Raw genomic sequence first — 22,331 nt, forward strand, 5'->3', positions numbered from 1 at the left:
TGTAGGGTTGGTATCTGTGATCTCAAGGATAGCAGAGCAGATAGAATTATAGAACATCTTGGTAATGGAAGGTCATCAAGTTGTGGTGTAGCCAGACAAACAAGGAGCACAGCCAGAATTGTGCATATGCTCCTTCTCCAGACAGCCTAGGGTCCTCTGTAAACTAAGTGTAGACTGAGCTCTGCATCAAGAGAAAAATATGCCGGAGAGGATATAAGCAGTGTTTTTTGAGACAGAGTCTCACTATGTAGGCCAGACTGACCTTGAACTCACTATGTAGCCTAAGCAGGACTCAAACTCATGGCTGTCCTAATGTTCAGCCTCCCAAGTGATGGGACTACAGATATGCACCCCTACACCTGGCCAGATGCAAGCCATTTTAAAGGGAGGATAAGCAGCCTAGTGTGGCTTTCTCCATGTGCCAGTGTTACTGCAGGTCTTTGTGCTGATTGCTGGGGCTGGGGCAGGAGCATAGTCTACCTTCTTAGAACCCAAGAAAGAAAGCTCAAGCATTTCACAAGGAAAATAAAATAGTTATTGGTGATATGGTGATGCAATTTGTTGTATAAACTGAGACATTTTTAAGGGTGAAGGGGGTGCCAAGTGTAGTGGCCACTCCTATAATCCCAGTGCTCCTGGAGGCAGAAGCAGGAGCATTGCAGAGCCGGCCTGGGCTACATGGAAAGACCCTATCTCAAACAAAACAAAAGGAAAAGTGAAAGAGGGGTTATTGATATTAAGCTAGAAAAGCAGTCATACGCTGGAATGGTCCTGGCTGAGCCAGAATAATGCTAAGCCTAGCTTTGGTGGCTTCACTTGAAAGGTCAGAATTTGTACCTTATACAGCCTTCTTTTCGGGGGAAGTGTCCCCAGAACATTCTGAATAGAGAGCCAAACAGTGTCTCAAAGCAGTGTAGTTTATTAGTAACCTGGATTCTTATTAGTTAATGCCCTGGGTGCACCAATGTGTCTTCAAGAACTGTGGCATTCATAGAAAGAAGCTCAATTTTAAAATCCATTTTTATTTGAAATCCTCCTGTGCATTTAAGCATAAATATTATACCAGAAAAGTGTTTAAAACTGGATAATAAATTCAATTGATTTGGTTCAATTTTCTTGCACTTACGCCTACTAAATATTAATGTCCTTGATAATCCACGTCTTAAAACTGTAACACTCAATAGGATTAGATGATAAGGAGTCAAAGGAAATGCAAAATAATGGCTTAACCTTAGCAAAGCAAAGATTACGCCACCCGGATAAGAATTTATCATTTAGGAAATTAAAGAGGAAGGCGGACTCAGAACTGTAACAGAATAATGAGTTTCAGAGTAAGGGGCAGAGTTTATTACACGACACAAATTATAGAAAAGTCAAGATTACTCCAAACTATCTGAGGAAAAAACATTAAAACAAGTTTATGGCGACAGTTATGTGCTAGTTTTACACGTTATGGGCAGAAGAGATAATTGTCGTAATCACTGACATTCATCTGGAGAACCTTCCTCCAAATGAGAAATGCTGTAGATTTCATTCTAATCTAAGAGGAAAAGTGACGTGCTGTAAAAGAATCTAAGTTTGGGAATAGTCAACCTCGAGTCTGGTTTTCTCACTTGTTTTGTTGCAGGTTTTGAGGCAAGTTGTTTAGCCTGTACATCTTAGTCTCTGAGATGGAAATAAAATCCACCTCATAGAAGGGCTGTGTGAACCAGAAAAGTCAATACATAATCACAGGGGCCAGCACAGAGCACACACACACACCCTGGGAGAAGTGACAGCCATTTGACTGATACACACACACACAAACACACACACACAGACACACACACACACACACACACACACACACACACACACACACACAGAGTGACAGTTTTACCTTCTGAGTAACTGGAACCCTCCAAGAGTTAGCTAAGTGACAAAGGAGTTCAGAAAAAGGGTGTGTCCCCTGAGTTTCAAGCCATCTGAAAAGGCTCACTGAAGGAAGGCACATTTGAGGGAGCCTCAAAGAACAGGTAGTCTTATGGGGGCTTGGAGGCATTTACCAAGGACAGGAAGATGGAAGGGCCAGGCAGGAAGGTTTGTGGCTTGCTTTAGGAGGGTTAGGGCAGGGGAGCTACTTGGTATTGTAAAGCAGTTACAGACCATGTCATGGAGGGCTGTTAGACAGCCAGTTTGGACCTAGTTTTGAAGCAATGAGGGACCCACTGAAGACTTTAGAACTGAAACAGGGGTGGTACTGATAAAATGAAAGCTTTAAGGATGAAAAGAAAAAGTCACTACAATACAAGCACTTCATATTCCATCAAATTAAAAAACTGCTGGAAATGTCCACGATGAACTGGGGATATGGTTCAGCAGTGGAATGTGTGCTTGGCATGTTCAGGACCCCAAGATAAATCCTAGCATCACACATGAAAAAGAAAAGAAAAATGAAGTGTGAGGAATGGCTCTATGGATTTAGAACTGGAAGGGAAGACAGTTGGCCACCTCTCCTCCATAAAAGCGCATATATAAAGTTGTAAGGTCTGGGCTAGGTTGGAGGAGTGGGGGAGCAGCAGTCAGGGATGAGGTCAAGATTGTAATTCTAGGAGGCGAGGAAAATGAGGAGGAGGAGGCCATCAACATAAGTGGCCAGTGACTTTGGGGAAGTGTCTTAAAGAGAAAGTTTGGCTTCTGTTGAGGGTTTGGTATCTACCCTGCATCAGCTAGCGGTACCTCCTCAGAAGGGCGAGAGGTGGGCTCCCTCTCATGAGAAGACAATTCCAGAGGAGGATCCCACAGTAAGAAGAGGCTTGCTGGGAATCTCATTCAGAAGGGAACTAACGGAAGCCAAGGGAGTAGATCAGGGTTCTGGAGAGGTGAACAGTCAGCCAGCATGACCTTGGCACCTCTACATTTAGGACACAACACAGTGTCAATAAAACAAAGACAATCAGGGGACTCGTGGGGATGCTCTGCCCTCTACTTTCTCCAGCTTCATTCAGCAGCGAGGAGCCCAGCACTGACTCAGTCATCAGGACTGTGGCTATCAGGAGGAAACAAGGCACAGGGCCTGGGGTGCTGGCGGAGATGCCTGAGTGGAGGTGCCGCAGGCTGAGGTGGAAGCTTTATGGACTGGGCAGTGTAAGGAAGGATGTGTAGGAGGTAGTCTGATGGGAGGGAAAGGCAGGTGTGGTGAGGACCAGGGAGAGGGCTAGGTAAAAAACGAGGGAGGTTGCCCGGTGGTGGTGGCTCACACCTTTAATCCCAGCACTCGGGAGGCAGAATCAGGCAGATCTCTGTGAGTTCGAGGCCAGCCTGGGCTACAGAGCGAGATCCAGGACAGCCAGAGATACACAGAGAAACCCTGTCTCGAAAAAAACAAAACAAAAAAACATGAGGAAGGTTACCCTTAGACCCAAAGAGAGCTGAATAAATCGGCTGTTAAGAATGGTCCTCAATCCTCCTGTCCAAGCCGAGTAGAAAGGAATTCTGGAGTACCCTTGTGTTTCCAGCCACCCTGTCCACCACGAGCTGAGCCAACACTGAGGATACTGGTCACAGCTGAGGTTGCAATGACTTTGCCAAGTCAGCAACACTCTCACGGTCTTGCAGGATTGTCCTAGTCAGGGTGGCTACTGCCGTGATGAAACACCATGACCAAGGCAATCCGGGGAGAAAGGAAAAGGCTTACGTGTCCTGTCACTGCCCATCATCTACGGCAGTCAGGACAGGGACTCAAACAGGGCAGGAACCTGGAGGCTGATGCAGAGGCCATGGAGGGATGCTGCTTATTAGCTTGCTCAGCCTGCTTTCTTATAGAACCCAGGACCACCAGCCCAGGGATGGCACCACCCACCATGGGCTGGGTCCTCCCACATCAATCACTAGTTAATAAAATGCCCTCCAGGCTTGCCTGCAGCCCAGTCTTATGGAGGCAGTTCCTCAACTGAGGCTCCCTCCTCTCAGGTGACTCCATCTTGTGTCAGGTTGACATAAAAACTAGTCAGCATGGGAATCATCGCCTCTGTGTTTTGTCTTACAAAGCTTGAACCTCTTTTTTGTGTTTTTTTTCCTGCCACCTAGTCCTCCAGCCAGGTCCCCCATCCTCTTGCAGTTCAGGTACAGAACACAGTTAGCCAGACTCAGAAACAATAAAGTAAGATGCCTATCTCCTGAAAGCCCTTATAGATAACAAACGGACCCTGCTTTGAGCTCATTCTTGACTGCTGCTGGCCTTCTTTGGTGGAGTAACTGTGGTTAAGGGGTCGGGGGTAAGAGGTCAGGGGTGAGAGGTCATTCTTCAGATCTAGTGCCCTGCCTGCCAAGTTTACCCATTCTACCAGAATCCTTTTCAATTGATTATTAATGTCTAAGATTGTGCATTGCCGGCTGATATTTGTGTGACATGTGTTGGGGGCGGGGGTGCTTTCTTAATTTGTAAAATGCTGCATCAGTAATCATTGAAAGTTCAGTGATGAACAATTTTATGATTAGATTTGAAAAGGAGATTAAACTAATGAGCAGGTTTCTACACAACTTCTGTTTCTCTACTGTGTGAACTGAAATGTCCTTAAAATCTAGGGTAATGGAAGTAGGAAGTTGGGAACGGGGTCAGGAGTTAGGGTCCTGAGAGACGGACGAAAATGTATGATTTCCTTTTTTAAAATTGTGCTTTAAAAGACAATAATGTATTAATCATGACAAGTGGATCAGTCATTTAAAGCTCTTTAACTTTTCTGCATCTTTCCAATCACACCTCACTCCACCCCCTCCCATATCACACCTGGGCTGCTCCCACGGACCTCTCTCTCCTCCCCTGGCGCCCAGTCCCTCTTTCACGCCACTTCCTTGCAGAAGACGCACCAGAGCGCCCTGCAGGTACAGCAGAAAGCCGAGGCCCTGCTCCAGGCCGGCCACTACGATGCCGATGCCATCCGGGAATGTGCCGAGAAGGTGGCCCTCCACTGGCAGCAGCTCATGCTAAAGATGGAAGACCGGCTGAAACTAGTCAATGCCTCTGTGGCCTTTTACAAGACCTCTGAGCAGGTGAGGGGGACGTCTGTGAGACGTGGGCTGAAGATGGAAGAGGCTGTTTCCTACCACACATTGTGGTACAGCATCAAAAAGCCAGACCTGACATCACTAACCTTTGAGAATAAAACAATGGCTTATGGAAACACTACCATTGGCTTTCTAATCTTCCTCTTTTCCTTTACAGCAAGGAACCATGTGGTTTTTCTTTTCATAAATTTCTCAAACTCATCAGAGCAATAGGGAGGTGTTGAAGTAGAAATTGGGTGTGCTGAATGCTAGATTTGAGCAGTGTATCAGTCAGCCATTGTTGTAATAATGCTGTGTGACAAGCTGTCCCCACACTTGGTGCTCTATGTTGGCATTTGTTTTCTGCTTAAATATCTAAGATCCAGCTGATTTCACTGAACTTGATGTATCTAGACTCCAAACTGCACCTTGCATCTAGCTTGTTTATGTGTCTTTATCCTCCATCAGCAACTACATAAAACACATTCATAGTCAAAAGAACCCTGACTCTAACCATACAAGACCACATTGGGTCTTTGGTTCTGCCCTGTTGTGGAACAGGTCTCAAGTGTCTTCGTCTTAACATTTCTACATGTTGTTATCTATTTTATCTCAAGAATTGAGCTCTCCTGTGTAGCTTGAGTTTTCCTGCCTGGCCCACAATCAGGGCAAATCTCTCTTACCTGCTAGTCCCACAGCTGCTCAGACCCGACCAAGTAAACACAGAGACTTATATTGCTTACAAACTGTATGGCCATGGCAGGCTTCTTGCTAACTGTTCTTACAGCTTAAATTAATCCATTTCTATAAATCCATACCTTGCCACATGGCTCGTGGCTTACCGGCATCTTCATATGCTGTTTCTCATCATGGCGGCTGGCAGTGTCTCTCTGACTCAGCCTTCCACTTCCCAGCTTTATTCTCCTCCTTGTCCCACCTACACTTCCTGCCTAGCCACTGGCCAATCAGTGTTTTATTTATTGACTAATTAGCAACACATTTGCCATACAGAACATCCCATAGCACTCCTGCCTGCTCTGTCTTGTGTTAAAAGAAATAACAGAGGTGGGGCCAGACAAGCCAGCTTGAGATCGGAGTCAGACTTCTTGTGACATGGCGAGCATGTGTGGCCATGAGGAGTGGGTTTCTGCATGAGATGTCTTTCAGCTGAGTTCCTAACTCAGTGAACATCCTGTCCAAAAACCACATCCTTGGGTGAGGCTATAGCTCAGTTAGCAGAGTGCTTGCCTCTGAATTTCAAGGTCACCCTTGGCTACATAGTGAAGTTCAAGGGCTGGATAAGACCCTGTCTCAAAAACAAACATTCTCTTTCCCAAGAGGAGTAGGTTTTTCAAAGCAGGCCAAGATGGCTTCATGTGTTCTCCCTGGCTTCTGTTCAACAAGTAACTAATGCTGTGGATGGAAAGTGTAGGAATTTGGGTTTCTGTTTTTTGTTGGCTTGTTTTTGCCATGCTAGGGATGACATCCGCCTTCTTCTGCATGCTAGGCAAGTGTCTGCTGAGTTCTTATTTTCTGTACCCTCCCTGCCATACCAGGCTGCCACAAGACTCCCACGGTAACACGCAACCTAACTCACTCCAAACTCTCTTCGAATGCTCTATTCTCTTCTGAGGTCATTCATACGGTCACTCAGCAGGGCCTCTCTGAAGTCTTATAACTAAAACAAAAAAAAAAAAAGTTTTTGAGGTTAACTCAAATGTATTCTTCCTCAGGAAGAAATGTGATTTTATAATAGATGTCCTAAAGATGTCACTGCCTTATGGTAGGACTTGGAACATCTGTCCCCAGGGAAGTAGAAAGATGACTTTTGTTTATGGCCCATAAATCACACGAGAGGCAGCTTTACCCTTTACTACTGCTCGAGGCTCCTGACTGACAGACAAGTACAGATGCTGAGGCAATCCAGCAAGTCTCTTCTCCAAGCCTGGTCTACATAATTCGTAATGATCATGAGGTAATACAACAGTACAGCTATACAATATAATATATGCACACATACATATGTATATATGGGTTTGAGATACATATGACGTATGTGTATATATTGTGATATATGTATATATATATATATATATATATGATATATCATGTTGAAGTCCCCTAAATATCCAACTCGTTTCTTCATTTCTTGCTCTTCATCATAGTCCTGAGTGAAATCATCAACCGCTTTAGCTTAGTCCTCAGCTGTAAAAGATAATTCCACAACCTCCATCTCCAGCCACAGTCCAAGCTCCACTTACGAGGTTCTCAAAAATGTCTCTTCAGAGTATTATCTTGGGAGTGGAGGCCACTCTGAATCTCCAGGCTGGACGTCACACGCAGAGTGTCACTGTGTAGAGTTCTGTTGCTGAAGTTCGCAGTGAATACCTGCTGGGCAGTTCCTTTACTGAGCCTCTTCTCCCATGATTCACTAGGTGTGCAGTGTTCTGGAGAGCCTAGAGCAGGAGTACCGGAGAGACGAGGACTGGTGTGGTGGGCGAGACAAGCTGGGGCCGGCGGCGGAGATGGACCACGTCATTCCACTCCTCAGCAAGCACCTGGAACAGAAGGAAGCCTTCCTGAAGGTCAGAGCACGCTGCCACACACGGTGGTCTCAGATTCCAGCCCCGATCTCTCCTCTCACCAGCCAGCACCCACCTACTGCTTCATCAGGGCTTCCCATGCCTCTGGATTTTCCCGCCTCTCATGTAAAGAGGGAAAGGGATGAAGACGTATCTCCCAGTTAGTTCATAAAGTCATAAGATTGCACTTTAAATACTCACTTCTTTCTTGACACTTTTTGGTATCGCTAGGTATGGGATACATTATTATTGCCACTGCCACATTAGGGTATTCCAATATCACATAGTTATGATCACGTTCTTTTACTCACATCCAATTTATAAAAAATAATTTTTTGTTTTCTCCTTTTGTGGTGCTAAAGATTGAACACAGCAAGGCCTCCTTCAATCCTACTAGGCGAGCACTCTACCATTGAGCAATAACCCCAATCCTAAAATGACCGTTTGGCTGAAAAGTATAAGCCTATTTAATAAAGTTATTAAAACAAATCTTTTAGTCAATAAATTTGATACTCTTTATCATTTGAGCAATTTTCAATTAACAATAAATATCACCATGTTTATTCTATGTGAAAGCAGAAACACGTTTCCTGGGGGTTTCTGATATGGCCCTGACATCTCAGGGAGGGGAACCAGCCCTGTTGCATTTGGACTTTTAGAGGAGAGGGAAGTCCTTCTGAATGTTCCCCAGCAGCCCTTGGTCTTCCCTCATTGGGCTTCCCGGTTCAGGCTGGTCAGCAGACTCCACTCCCCACAAACCCCACACTTTCATGTTCTTCTCCTGGGGTTTCTCAATGGATGAAAGAAAATTTATGTACCCTGACATGCCACCACTGAAGTCACACTTCTGTAACTAGCTGCCTTTTTCATTAGTGCTCATCTCCTCTTGACCATCAAACCTTTTTGTTCCTTTCTTAAAACCTCCCTGGTACCTGCCTCCTTCCTTGTGTCTGGTATCTGCACAGGTATTGGTCAGAACCCCGAATAAGCAGCTTTTACTAATTCAGATAAGTAGAAATGTTCTCATACAGAGCTTAAAATAATTGAAAAGATTTCTCTGTTGCAAAACAGAATTTAAAACAATTGTAGGGGCATGTGAAAGCTTTTAAGAAGAGTTATAAAAGTATTTCTTGGTGGGGGTGGGGAGCTGGAGAGATGGCTCAGCAGTTAAGAGCACTGGCTGCTCTTCCAGAGGACCTGGGTTCAATTCCCAGCACCCACATGGCAGCTCACAACTGTCTGTAACTCTGGTTTCAGGGGATCTGATACCCTCACACAGACATACATGCAGACAAAACACAAATGCACATGAAATATAAATAAAATTGTTTCTCGGGACTGGGAAATGCTTAGTGGAGAAGAGTGCCTGTGTGAAGGCCTGGGTTTGGATCTCCAGCATGCATGTAAAGAGCCAGATGCGGCCTCACACGCTCCATATCCCCAGCACTATTGAGGACAGAGAACTGAGGATCACTGGGCCTTGCTGGCTGCCAGCCTAGCTCTGGTTCTGTAAGAGACACTGTCTCAAGAGAATAAGGTTGACAGTGATGGAATAACACACCCAACCTCCTCTCTGGCCTCTTCACATGCATGTGTGGGCATGTGCATCCACTCACACCTGCACAATACACCACATACATATGCACAACACACACATACACATACAGAGAGAAAAGTAAGGATTATTTCTTCCTAAAATTAAATGATTCTTTTAAAGAAGAAAGAAAACCCTCTGGACCAGTGTTTTTCATATATTCCTAAAGCTGTGAAGAAAAACTCTCTATCATTGTAGGAAATTGCTGCCCAACAGACAGTGCATGGCTTTCTGTTTATTCTTATTTATTGAACCATCTAGAAGTCCTTAGCCTTGGACTTCTACTAATGGCTTCCAATTCATGAGCTTTTGAGTTCCCATCAACTTAACAGTTATATTTATATTTATTATGTAACAGTCATTGTAATTATATAATTTGTATGATAAAAAGCTAAGTATAAGAAGATTTTAAAAGTTAACAGTTTGATTTACAGATAATTTATTAATTTAAAATTAGTAAGCAAGTATATACTAGTTTTATAGCTATGGGAGAAACTGGTTTTTAGAGAAATTCGAAAATTATATGGGCCTAAGGGACACTTAGAAATACTCTGTCAGGAGGTCTGGATTCTAGATCTGAAGTGTTTCCTTCCTGCTGCTCTTCCCAGCCCTCATTCCTACTCATGAGAAGAATGTGGCCTGTCCTCTCCCAGCCATTGCTGATGGGAGCCTTCAGTGGCTCTGACTCTTTCATGGAGATTAATATTTCCCAATAAGAGAGTACTTGTTAGTGTTATTTAGGTAAGGGGAACGTGATTGGCAATCAAATTAATTTGAAAATTGATGGCAATTTACATTTAGATTTAGAATTATGTTATCAAGTATGTTTGCTAAATGTACTATGCTAACGTGGGTTTCTGTTCCCTGGGCTTGCTCTAGTGGTCCTGTAAGAAGTATTCTTGTAGAAGAAAACCAGCCTGGGCCTGAACATTAGCAGTGACCAGTCAGCATATGGATAGTGACATGTATCGTGAAGGGCTGGCTGTTTTCTGATTTCTGTCTGAAACAGAAAAAGAAGCACAGTCAAAGAGAGCTCAGAGCATGAGCCTCCTAAGCTGGAATTAGTGTCCACCCCGTGACCCAGAAGTGACCTTCAGAGCTCCTCCCCCTCTGGATCCCTCCAGCATCCTCATCACCATCCCATCGCCTTCTAAAAAAAAGGCGCTTCCTTCTCATGTCTTGAATTCCACATGCCGCCTGGAGACAGGGCCTCCTCACACCTTGGTCTCTTCTAGGCCTGCACTCTGGCCCGGCGGAATGCTGAGGTGTTTCTCAAGTACATCCACAGGAACAACGTCAGCATGCCCAGTGTCGCCAGCCACACCAGGGGACCTGAACAGCAAGTAAAAGGTGAGGGAGAGGCCTGCCGGACCACAGGTCACTTGAGTTGCGTGGATGAGAGACCCGCCCCCTCTCCCTTCCCCGTAACAGGAGTTATCCCTATCCCTCTTGTCATCACAAGTTCTCCGGTGCTTCCCCTTTAAGAAGAAGCAATCTGGTGTGGAACAGTGTGGACCCAGCCCTGGTGGTTCACAGTCAGTTTCTTAACATGCAGAAAGATTTCCCCAAGTTTTTAAATTTTATTTCCAAGTCTTGGGCCACACTGCTCAGTAGAAAGGTTGTCTAAACATTTGCTACTCAAAATACGGTGTCCAGTGGAGCAACACTGATAACAATTGGAAGCTAATACAAGTGGGATTCAGGTTCCCTCAGATCCACAGAGTCAGAACCTGCATTCTGTATGCAGATAGGATTAACGTAACTGGTGCTCTAGGTCATCTTTATCGCCTATGAAGTCTATAAGTCTGTGAGTACATGAAAAATAACATATATCCTTTAAAATCATTTATTGTCTGATCACATTTGGCCTAAGTCATTGTTTCATTCTCTCAGTGATCACTCTTACCACACAGAAATTAGCCTTCACATAGGAAACCAGCTTTGCACGTATCCTCTTGTCCAATTAGAGATTCGCAGCCCTGGAGAGGAAGGCTGGGGAAAACATCCTGAACTGACTTGGAGTGAGGGGTGAGCCAGGTTTAGGGACACCATGGTCAGAATGGGGATCAGCAGACTGCTTGAGACAGAGTTCCCCTCCCTGCTCAGATCAGAGTTGGGATGATCCAGATTACTGGAAGGAATTAAACAAGAAGAGGAACCCAACCCGAGCCCTGCCCTATGTGTTATTTTGAATGGCGACCTCTGGGTGGCTGACTCCAGGCCACCCTCTCCTTCCAGCGCATTTCAAAGCGTATGTTCTGACTTCTGCAGATGGCTGCTTGGGTGAGGCCAACTGCTGAGGGTCCACATTCACACCTACACCGTATGCACGGGCACCCAGAGGGGGCTGGATATACGTCCATCTGTGAACATTCTCAGGAAGGGGGAGTAGCGACACCTGAAACTTCAGGAGCTTTCCATGATTTGGACTGACTATGTTGCTTACCTAGTGGTGTGGGACACAAACAGTAAGGAAGCAACAGCTTCCTCTACCCTTGCCTAGTAGACACAGACACTGCAGGCGAGGTCTTCTAGTTCCCTTCATCTGCTCCCTGGATCCAAAGCCAGGGCCACATAGTGTAGGGTTTTAACACTGGAGCAGATTGCCAGTAACAATCAGAAACTTGGCTGTGGCTCACCACGAGCATCTTTTGTTCAGGTGATGGTATGGCACAGCCATCACCATGCCGTCGGCTGCTATGGCTGAGCCCAGCAACGCAGCTGTCCTTCAAACTCCAGATGTTGGCTGTTCTTTCTTGTCTGTTCTTCCTGAGCTCTGAGAACCAAGAGTTCTCGCCATGGTGCTAACAGGGAGGCAAGGGGCTGTCAAGTCTACAGACACATTTCAAGCTCCTCTTGGTGTCCTATCAGTTAATAATAACCTCCTCGCCAGAGCAAGTCTGAGGTCAGAGGTCAGACTGAGAGTGAGAGCCAGAGGTCAGTCTGAGAGTGAGAAGGTGTACTTGACCACTCTGGGAAGGAGCTGAAATTCCATGCTGAAGGCATCGATAGTGAGCCACTGAGGCCTATGGAATGTCTCAGCCTAAAAGGGTGTAGAGAGAGTCCATCCGTAGAGTCAAACCTCCAAGCACAGGGCAGTGAGGAGAATTAAAGAATAAGTAAAAGCAACAGGAACTAATAAGTATAAACACTACAGGGTGAGTTGTACCATCTCGGTAAAGTACATAATGTGTATTTGACATCCCAGGGAGACCAAGGGTAGGTAAGGATGTGGTCCTAGATCACAGGATCCTAACTCCAAGTTCTACTCCTTCCTATCTGAATGAGCCTGAACAAGTCACAGATCTTCCTCAGTTTTCTCATCTGCAAAGGGGGGACCATAAAGAAACACATATCATAAGTATTATAAAAATGTGCCTGACACATAATGATTAATAAACATTGATTATCTATGTCCTCAGTCCTGAATATTTTACCAACGTTTAACAGTTTGCAGGAAACAAGCAGATATAAAACAAAATAAATTTGCTTGCTTCAAGCATAGATCATACTATTTAAAACACTTAAATCAATCTATGGCCAGGCAGTGGTGGTGGTGTTGCATACCTTTAATCCCAGCACTTGGGAGGCAGAGGTAGGTAGGTGGAGCTCTGTGAGTTCAAGGCGTGGTCTACAAAGCGAGTTCCAGGACAGCTAGGGCTACACAAAGAAACCCTGTCTTGAAAAAAAAAAAATCAATCAATCAATCCAGGTAGCCAGATAGTGTTAAGAGAAGTAAGGAGACAGACGGATACCCACTATGGCTCCCTTGTCGTACTAAGTGCTTACCTGTGTTCTCATAGTATCATTAGGGACAACATGAGACGACCGTTCAGCCTTCCTTAGGATCAGATCAAAAGCTGTGTGGAGTTTGGGCCGAAGACAACATGTAGACCCTATTGCAGCCCAGTTTCCACCCACCCTCTGGCCAGAAGCTCGCAACAGTGGCTCTGCTGTTAAAATGCCATGTGTCTGACTCCTGTGCAGGGCTGAGGTTGTGGCTCATTAGGTGGGCTGGCCATATGTCTTCCCAGCCTGCTCCCTACTGCTTACCCCGCCTACCTCTCTTCCAGAAGCTCCTCAGGAATGCCTAAGAGCCCACCCATGCCTGCTAGGCTCTGGATCAACTGTGTCAATTGTAGCCTTAGGGCCTCACTTTCCAAAGCCTCTTCCAATAAGGACTGACTAGTGTGGAGAGAATCTGGGTCCGTGGTGATCTATTGACAGAGTCCTCAGAAACAGGTCCTTACCATCCATGCTCTCCCTACTCTTGATCCCTTCCAGGAAGTTGTAAGAGTCTTGCAAGTCCCTTTGGTAGTGGGGCTGACATAGTTGGGACTTGGCACAGAGCCTTCCCATGATGCTGCTCACCTCCTCTTCCCACAGCCATCTTGAGTGAGCTCTTGCAGAGGGAGAATCGTGTCCTGCACTTCTGGACCTTGAAGAAGCGGCGGTTAGATCAATGTCAGCAATATGTGGTGTTCGAGCGCAGTGCTAAGCAGGTATGTCCAGAGTTCCCTTGGCTGTGCCTCACTGCTGGGCTGGGTACAGAAGACCATGGTAGCAGGCACAGTTAAGGCGAGAGGGGATGACAGAAGAAGGGATAGCCAGTTTCCCCTTGTCAGTAATTTGGGTTTTCTAGGCATTCAATGCTAAGTTTGACACTGGGAGTTATGATGGGCTGTACAGTTATCCACTGGGTCTGACCTATGATAACCCCCAGTTTACACACAGCTACTCACTGGGTCTGACCCATGATAATCCCAGTTTATACATAGATACATAGATACTCACTGAGTCTGACCCATGATGACCCCCAATTTATACATAGATTTATTGATACTTACTGGGTCTGACATATGATAGGGCCCCAGTTTACTACTTTGTGGCGGGCTATTCCAACTCAAAGGAGAGCCTCCATAAAAAATAATAAAAATTTAAAAAAACAGCTCCCTCAGAGCTACACATTCTGTCACATTTCCTGGGTCCCAAGCCATAAGCCTTCCTCATAATGTGGCATGTCTTCCTGCTGGCAGCTGCCTTCTGGGGGACTGGTGGTGGTGTTTCCTCCCACAGGCATTAGACTGGATCCAAGAAACAGGAGAATATTACCTCTCAACACATACCTCCACTGGGGAGACCACGGAGGAGACTCAGGAGCTGCTGAAAGAATATGGGGAGTTCAGGGTGCCTGCCAAGGTAGGGAGTATCCCAGCCCCCTCCCCAAGTCCACCGAGTACTCCCCTTCGTGGGCAACTTTACATTATGGAAACAAGAACAGTCTCTGTATACAGAAATGTGTAGCCCTCATGGCACAAGAAAAGTATGTTTGGGATTATCTCCTTTGGAACCTAAGTCCTCCCCAAATTACATCTCCAAACAGGAAGTTGGTTGCTAAGACACCTCATTATCATGCTCCAGATTCTGGGGTCTCCTTTTTTCTCCCAGACCAGTTAAGGTGAAAGGTTTTACATACTCATGTAAAACTGTGCATGCCTTGTAAGCATCTTCCAGGGGTAGCCAGCCTTTTAACACTGTGACATGTTGTCGTCTACAAATGTGTTGGGCTATATTCTTGTCTCTCTGGGGATGCATGTGGCCTAGGGACTACAGGTTGGACCCACCTAAACTCTACGTATATCTACATATTCTTGAAATTTGAATGTCTTGGAAAGTACACCTTATGGGCTGGAATAGTAAGTCAGGAACTGATGAAAATTCAGGGTGCCTACCAAATAGGGCCTATCCCAAACCTCCCCCAGTCCACCCAGAACCTCTGCTCTGGCCACCTTCATGCTAGGGAAGCAAGAGCAGCCACTGTACACAGAACTGTGTGCTGGGAAGCCACTAAGGACAGGCTCATAAAGCAGGTGACTTTCCAGTTTTCAGACCCTACTTCCATTTGCCCTCAGACTTGCTAGTGATCAGGTCAGATCTCTGGGGAGCAACTGTACACCCCTTTGCAAGCTCATTTAGACTGAGGTAGCAGGAATGCTGTAAGGGAAGAAAACCTGGTTTTTACAAGTTTTTATAGCCAGCATTTGACTCGAGGACCCTTGTTTTGACTGAGAAGCTGATGTGTAATAGACCTTTCTTTGTGGTACCCTATATATCTGCCTGCTTTCTGTGCCATCCCTTCCACACATGAAAGATGCCCTTTCCAGGGGGAGAGCTGTTTGTCTTGGGGCCAAGGAGGAGAACACACTCACACCATCCCCAGAGACCCCTTCAATATCACAGCACATGTTCATCTAGCTTGCTTTAACAAAACTTAACCTCCTTCCTGTGCTGGTATTCACAAGTAATTATCCATATTATAACTCTGCTGTGAACTCAGTATTGGGCAGGTAGCTTGCATTGTTTGGAGCTTTGGGGCCTTTTGCCTGCTCTGAAGAGCTATGAGTTCTGATATAACACCAGCTAGAGAAATGGCACTAAGAAGGTAGGAGAGGAACAGGCCCCAGTTCAAATCCAAATGAAAGTGGGTTTTGAGGTTGCCAGTTTATGTCCATCTGACCTCTCCTAAGAGCATCGTTAGTGAACCATTAGCAGGGTGCATGGCGTCGGCTCCACCTGTGTGGGTAGACTATAGCAGTAGCCAGAATTTCTTAGGACAAGTCTATTGATAGCCCAAGTGGAAATGCAGAGGATGCAGTCATGTTAGTTTATCCTTTACAATCTGCTCCTTAGCTTTGCCCTCTTCCATCCGTCATTTCTGCCCTAAACTGCAGTAGCTTCTTCATTGGATTGCATTCTCCCAGCCTTTCTTTCCCTCTGATCCATCCTACTCCTCTTTACATCCTGTAAAGAGTCACTTGACCACAGCATCCCTCTATTCGGTAACTTTGACGGTCTTCAGTGTCTCCAGGCTCCACCTCCTCCCGCCTCACACAACTTCTGTCTATCATCAGCTGTTCCTTTATGCTAGCGCAGGCTTCAGCAGAGTGGATGCTCTTTCTTACCCTCCAAGAGATCCATTTGCCCCACCGCCATTTCCATGCAAGTCCTCCACCTAAAAGAGCGTCTCCTCTCTCTAGTTTGTGCTATGGAAAGCAGCCCACCTTTCCAGTCCAGTGCCACCTCTTCTGTGGTCCTGTCTCCTTACTGAATAGCACAGGGCCCTCCCCTGCTGCACTGTCAGCCCCTGTCTGTATAACCTTCGGGCAGCTGGCACAAGCCATATTTTTCCCAGGAGTCTTTGTGCAGGGATATCTCCAGTGTGAGCCTGAGTGTCTCAAGGAATCTCTGTGCAGGGATGTCTCCTCAATATTCCTGAAGACAAGAACCCCCTTTGTTCACCCCGTGTTCCCCAGGTTACCTGATGCAGCTCACGCATTGAAGGGAGGTCCCAAACATCCATGAACATTAGGAATCTTGGATAGACTTCAGAACTACGACACTCGAGTCTATGCTAACATGACTTTTCTAACTCAGCTCCATTTCCTGTCTTCCTCCCAGCTGAACTATGTCTGTTAGTGGTTACCGAGTTCCTGACTAGCATGTTCTCAATCTCAGTTATTTGTGTCAGAATATCTACTGGGTAACAGCCCAGCTGAGGAGCCTCTGCCCAAAGCCTCCAGCCTCACCTCAGTCAACTCCCTGGGGGCAAACCTCCAGTGCCCAGTCAGCTCTGGCATCTAGTCGCTATAACCAATGAAATGAAAATTTGGTATGGAAAGCTAACTGACCTTGAATGACAGAGAAGTATGGTGGCCCTCACAATTGAATAGTGCAACAGGTTATACTGAATTATTATACTCTGCTCCAAAAAAAAAATGAGATCAAGGGGAATATAGAAACACCGAATATAGAAAGGCAATTTTATATTAAAAAAAAAAACCCTTCCAATATAAGAATAAAAATGAGACAGAGGTTTGGCAAGGGTAAGAACACACAATTGCATGTTGTGGTATGCCTATAGGCAATCTAGTTAGAAGAATACAAATGATACTTTTTATTGTTTCAAAAATTATAGGGGAACCGGCACTTGATGACAGGGAGGCTGAACGTCTCAGCATCTAACAGAATGCTGTTTCTTTTAAAAACAAAATTGGTTTTAGATGTTTTTTTCTTTTTACAATCCAGTGGAGGTTTTCTTAATATATTCACAAGCTTTATAATCATGGCCAGGGCTGAGTGGAGCTCAGGAGTTAAACATTAGGAGTAAAAGTCCTCCTTCCCTTCTCTCCTCAGGCATATTTCCTCTAACTAGAATCACTCAATATATAATCCTCTGTCTAGCTTCTTTCCCTTAGCATAATGTTTTCAGTGGTCCACCCATGTTTTAATGTGTGTCGGCACCTCATCCCTCTTGATGACTAAATAATAGTTCGTTACACAGATAGAGCTTTATCATCTATCGGCTGGATCTTGACTTACTGCTTCTCACATGAATAATATTTAGTTTTATGAACTTTATGTTTTATGAGGTCTTAGGAATAATAATGAATATTAGCACTACCTACAAGTTTGGTGTGAGCACATTCTTCTCAGTTTTCTTACGTGTATACGTGAGAGTGAATTGGCCAGGTCACACGGGGCCTCTCTGTTTAATTTTGAGGAGCTTCCGATTCCAAAGCGGCTTTCCAGCAGCGTGTGGAGGGTCTAGTGGCTCCACATCGCCATCAGCACCAAACTCCTGCCTGTCTGGAGGAACATGATGGAGGAGGAGTCTCGCTATGTTCCCCGTGCTGGCTCAAACCCCAGAGCTCAAGTGGTCCTGTTTCTGCCTCCAGAGTGCCCTGGGGCATTCCTACTCTCCTTTCCTCTATGCTTTCACTTCTACTCCCCAGCTGCCGCCTGTCGCTGTAGTTGAGATCACCAGAGACACACCCTCAGCTGAGTCACATTGCCATCAATGTCCATTCTCAAACAGGCTTTTAAAGCCAGGACACCTGAAAAGTGATTGGCCACTTACTGATGGGCTGTTCTGGCAGGACAAGTTTTTGTCTCTGGTCTCATCAGCTGCAGCTGGGAATGTGACAGGTCATGTGGTTTCAGATTGTATTCTGTGGGGGCCACGGCCATGGTTGTGTCCCATTGGGCTGAGTGATCTTAGCCTTGCTCACCTCTGAACACTAGATTTAGCATCCGCTCACTTCACCCCTCCATTCACCTCTTAGAGTGTGTTTCTTCTTTTCTAGACAGTGAAGATAGACCGATGAGGAGGATATTCGCTCAGCTTTTAGGAGAGGTTCAGGCCCACTGAAGAGGACACATAAGCAACTGCATGAGACACATGCTGAAACAGAGGCCTGTGCATGGAACTGTGGGAGTATGCACCCCTGTCTGCAGGGAGGACTATTGGCTGAGGGTAGGGTGCACAGGCGCTATCCCCACAGCAGGATGGGGATGACATTCAGCACAGCTGTGGTTTCGGAGTGGAGAACCTCAGAGATGGGCTCCTGCAAAGACAGGTGGGGCCAGGTGGGGTAGAGCTTGACCACACCGCCTGTTGACGGTCCGCTCCCCAGCCTCCTCGAGGACGCAGAGTAATCTCAGTCACAGGCTTTCTCCTTACTGATCCGAGTCAGCTTTGCTGCCTTCTGATTCAGGTTCCACTAGCAAAATGGCCGTTCCCCCACTACAGACACCATCTGAAGTGAGGTCACCTTACCAGGAGCAGGGAGAAGCTACTTCCAGGACTTTTATATAGAAAGGGGTTTCTTGATTGGTAAAACAAAGATCAAGCTCTTTTAAGAAAACAACAAACCAGAAAGAACACCCTGCCCCAGGAAAAAGATAAGAACCCTAAGAGAACTGATATGCACGTCTTCAGGATCCCAGGTTTCTTGTCTTAGCAAGTTCCTGGTGTAGTTACTGTTGCAGGTCCATGGTGGAGGGATATTCCTCCAATCTCACACCTACCTTTTCTCTTCTGTTCCAAAGCCCTTCCAGCCCTTGACTCTCAGCCCCTGGCCAGCCCACCGTGCTGAAAAAGGAGAGGCTAATTGTGTTGTGCCCCTGGCCATGCGTCAGACAGAGCACTCTGCTACCCTCTCAGACACTTCTCTCTTGGGAAGGGGTGTGGACGAGCCTGGAAAGGTGTATGTGAGATAGTTAGGGCTGTGAGAGGGTAGGGATGGTGGAGTTGGTAGAGACCGGCTGTCTTTTGTGTGCTTTGCCGTAATGAATCAACTGTTTGCTTAGGTTCTTGGTAGGAAGTTTGGAACACTAATTTGTCAGGGTAAATTCCATTTGTTAGTGAGAAAATAGGTTACACGTAGCCCAGGAACTGAGGCATAGCTTTGATCTTGGGCCAAACTTGCCAAGGAGAACATTGACCTTGTGCTGTTCTGTAACCTCCTTTTTCTCTTTCTGTGGTGAAGAGCTCACCTTCCAGGTGTCTGTGCTGCCATGGCTGCATCCTGAGGTAACGTCAGTGCGTTTGGGAATTTCACATTGCTGATATCAATTCTTATGGAGGCGGCAATGACAAGTTCTGATGTGTTCTATAGAGAGGAACTCCACTGAGGGGATGGTCCAGTTACAAGTAGCAAGCCACTGCCCCTGCATGAGGAAAACAACCCTCTTGCTCCCGTTCTCTTCCATTCCAAAGCCCTTCCAGCCCTTGACTCTCAGCCCCTGACCAGCCCACCCTCCCAATCCTTAAGGAGGATCCCAGAGTGCTGACGGTGTTCCTGTCTCACACACTGGCGGAGTCCTTCTGCTGTGGTTCAGCAGCTTCCGGGCATACCTTTAGTGGGACATCTGGGCACCCTGCAAAGCTTAACTCCATGGCTACCAGCTTTCTTATTGGTACTAAACAGTTTGGTGACCGGAGGTAGAATCTTCTTGTTTTCCACTTCTCAGTCCTGGACTTAGCAGCTGAGTACTTCCTCTTGTGCTGGAACTTTCCAGAACACACAGCGGGAGGGTGGTATCTGCCAGTTCCCCCTAACCTTTCACCTTAGGATCTTCCTTTGTGGCACCAGCCCTCCTGGCTGCGGTTTGCTTTTCCTCGGTGTCCCACTCAGCAGCTACTTCATGCACGGCCCTGCAAGATGGGACAGATCCGCTGTCTTTTCAACTGCAGCTCTCGCGATTTTTCTGCCTCTGTTTTCTAGATTGTAGCATGGTCCAAAATTTGGACCTCCTTTCTTTAAAAGAACGTTTTCCTTCCAGCGTATCATTTAAATGTTATTTCGTTTTCCTTAAGAGTTCTCGGGCATCTCTCATAAATTTTAGTTGTGAAATTCGAACTCATGCTAAAAGATGAGCAAGTGCTGGCCGCACTCGTCACTTCCGGCTCCCTGCCTTACCCAGCAGGCCTTCTCTGCCTTCCCATGCAGCTCTGCCTTCATCCTCTGTATTGTAACATCCCTCTGTTACAACATTCTTCTGACTTTGACAGTCAATTACATGATGCCCCGAGCCGTCGACTGTTCTGTATGAAAAATCCTGTCCCCTCTAGAAACCTTATTTCTCCATTTGTTTACTCCCCCAAGTCCAACCCGCAGCTCTCTGCAGAGGACCATAGACTGAGGAAATGCTGAACAAATTCGTGTTACAAACGAAGTCAACCCAACCCACGTCAGACTTTTGCCTGGTTAGCCCTGTAATAGGCACCTACTACATTAACCCCTTTGTCTCCCTCGGACAGAGACAAAGAGAAAAATCTCATAGTGAAGCAGATAGAAGTCTGCTAGTTAGGGTCATCAGCTCCATGCTGTGTAACCCCTGCCTCGGTACAGCGACGGGCAGGAACTGGGAGCAGAGGGTCCAAGGCAAATGCTGCTGTCACCTCACGGAGACTTGTTCTTCTCCCTCTGCATACTTCCTAAAGATGTTTTAAAACTCCTGTGAGTCTCAGGTGCGATCATAACATGCTCTAGAAGTCTATAAAGTCACTAAATTCAGATTAGAGAACCTCACATCACATCAATATCAATGGCTAACATTTTTGACTTAACTAGTTGTATGAACCTTTTCTGGAGACATGAGCAAATGCCTTCTCACCCGGATAAGGCACCAGAAAGACAGACCAAAGAAACAGTTCCTCTCAATGGGAACATGTGTGAGGGGTTACTTACAGGAGTGTGAGAAACTTACAAGCCACTACACCAGTGAAGGAAATGTCACTGAACTCCATCAACTATTAACTGATTATGTATCTTTTGGAATTGGCGTGGCCTTGAGAGTTCTTCCCCCTAATAACCTTTAACTATCTATAAATCCTTGGGAAGGGTAAGGACCTCGGGAGCCCTGCCCATCCTCCATGATGGAAGGTCAGTAGACCCAATCTTGGGCAGTTCTCCTTTAGGTGATCACAGCTGCTGAAAGTCCAAGAGGGTGGTGGCCACATCATGCCTGGAACACAGTGTTCCACAGCACAGGTTCTTACAGGAGCGCCTGAGAGCACTTGCTGTGTTCCAAGCATGTTCTAGGCAGTAGGCACTGTTGGCCCATTAAAGTTCGCAGTAACTTTCTGAAGCAGATGCTGTTAGGATTCCTATTTTGTGGATGGAGAAACTGGTAGGGCATGAGAGATTTGAATAATTTGGTCTAGGCCACCCAAAAGCTGAGTGACAGAGCTGCCATGCAAACCCAGTTATCAGCTGAGAGGTACCTGTGGCTGCTGTGCAGAGCAGAGGGGGCTTGGGGCAAAGGGGCCTGAGAAATGATGTGATCCAGTAATGTTGGGCCGTCTCTTGGGGCAGCAAACAAAAGAGAAGGTGAAGCTTCTGATCCAGCTCGCAGACAGCTTTGTGGAAAAGGGCCACATCCATGCCACGGAGATAAGGAAATGGGTGACCACGGTGGACAAGCACTACCGAGACTTCTCGCTGAGGATGGGGAAGTACCGGTACTCCCTGGAGAAAGCCCTGGGAGTCAACACGGAGGTGCGTATGAGGTGCTGGCCACTGCAGATCCTTCCTTCTCCTCTCCCTCAGTACTGCTAGCCTGCTCACCATTGAGGGAGCACATCTCCTGGGCAGTCCTTCCGAGCTGTGGACCCTATGAGCCTCGTGCATTTTAATAGGTTTGGGGGACTTTAACCAACCATTCATCTCAAGCCCTCCTACACATCCCCATGATTAATCTTATATGTACTGCAGAATTGGCTGGCCAGGAGCAAGACCTATGAATACAAAGCAGAGGGGTTTTTTTCTGTATAGTTAACTGTTGGC

The 22,331-nt window shown here is 46.2% G+C and overlaps 1 protein-coding gene across 2 annotated transcripts in view; it reads left to right on the forward strand.

Annotated features, from left to right (window-relative positions):
* The window catches only part of Kalrn (kalirin RhoGEF kinase), a 604,693-nt gene that overhangs the window by 351,139 nt on the left and 231,223 nt on the right, over nt 1-22,331 (forward strand). For both annotated transcript variants that reach the window (XM_059277711.1, XM_059277712.1), the window contains exons 17-22: nt 4,840-5,031; nt 7,461-7,610; nt 10,437-10,551; nt 13,588-13,703; nt 14,278-14,400; nt 21,861-22,043. In XM_059277711.1, coding sequence (XP_059133694.1) covers nt 4,840-5,031; nt 7,461-7,610; nt 10,437-10,551; nt 13,588-13,703; nt 14,278-14,400; nt 21,861-22,043 — 879 coding nt within the window. The remainder of the gene's footprint in view (nt 1-4,839; nt 5,032-7,460; nt 7,611-10,436; nt 10,552-13,587; nt 13,704-14,277; nt 14,401-21,860; nt 22,044-22,331) is intronic.

Source organism: Peromyscus eremicus, chromosome 12, assembly GCF_949786415.1.
Source record: "Peromyscus eremicus chromosome 12, PerEre_H2_v1, whole genome shotgun sequence".
NCBI classification, from domain to species: domain Eukaryota; kingdom Metazoa; phylum Chordata; class Mammalia; order Rodentia; family Cricetidae; genus Peromyscus; species Peromyscus eremicus.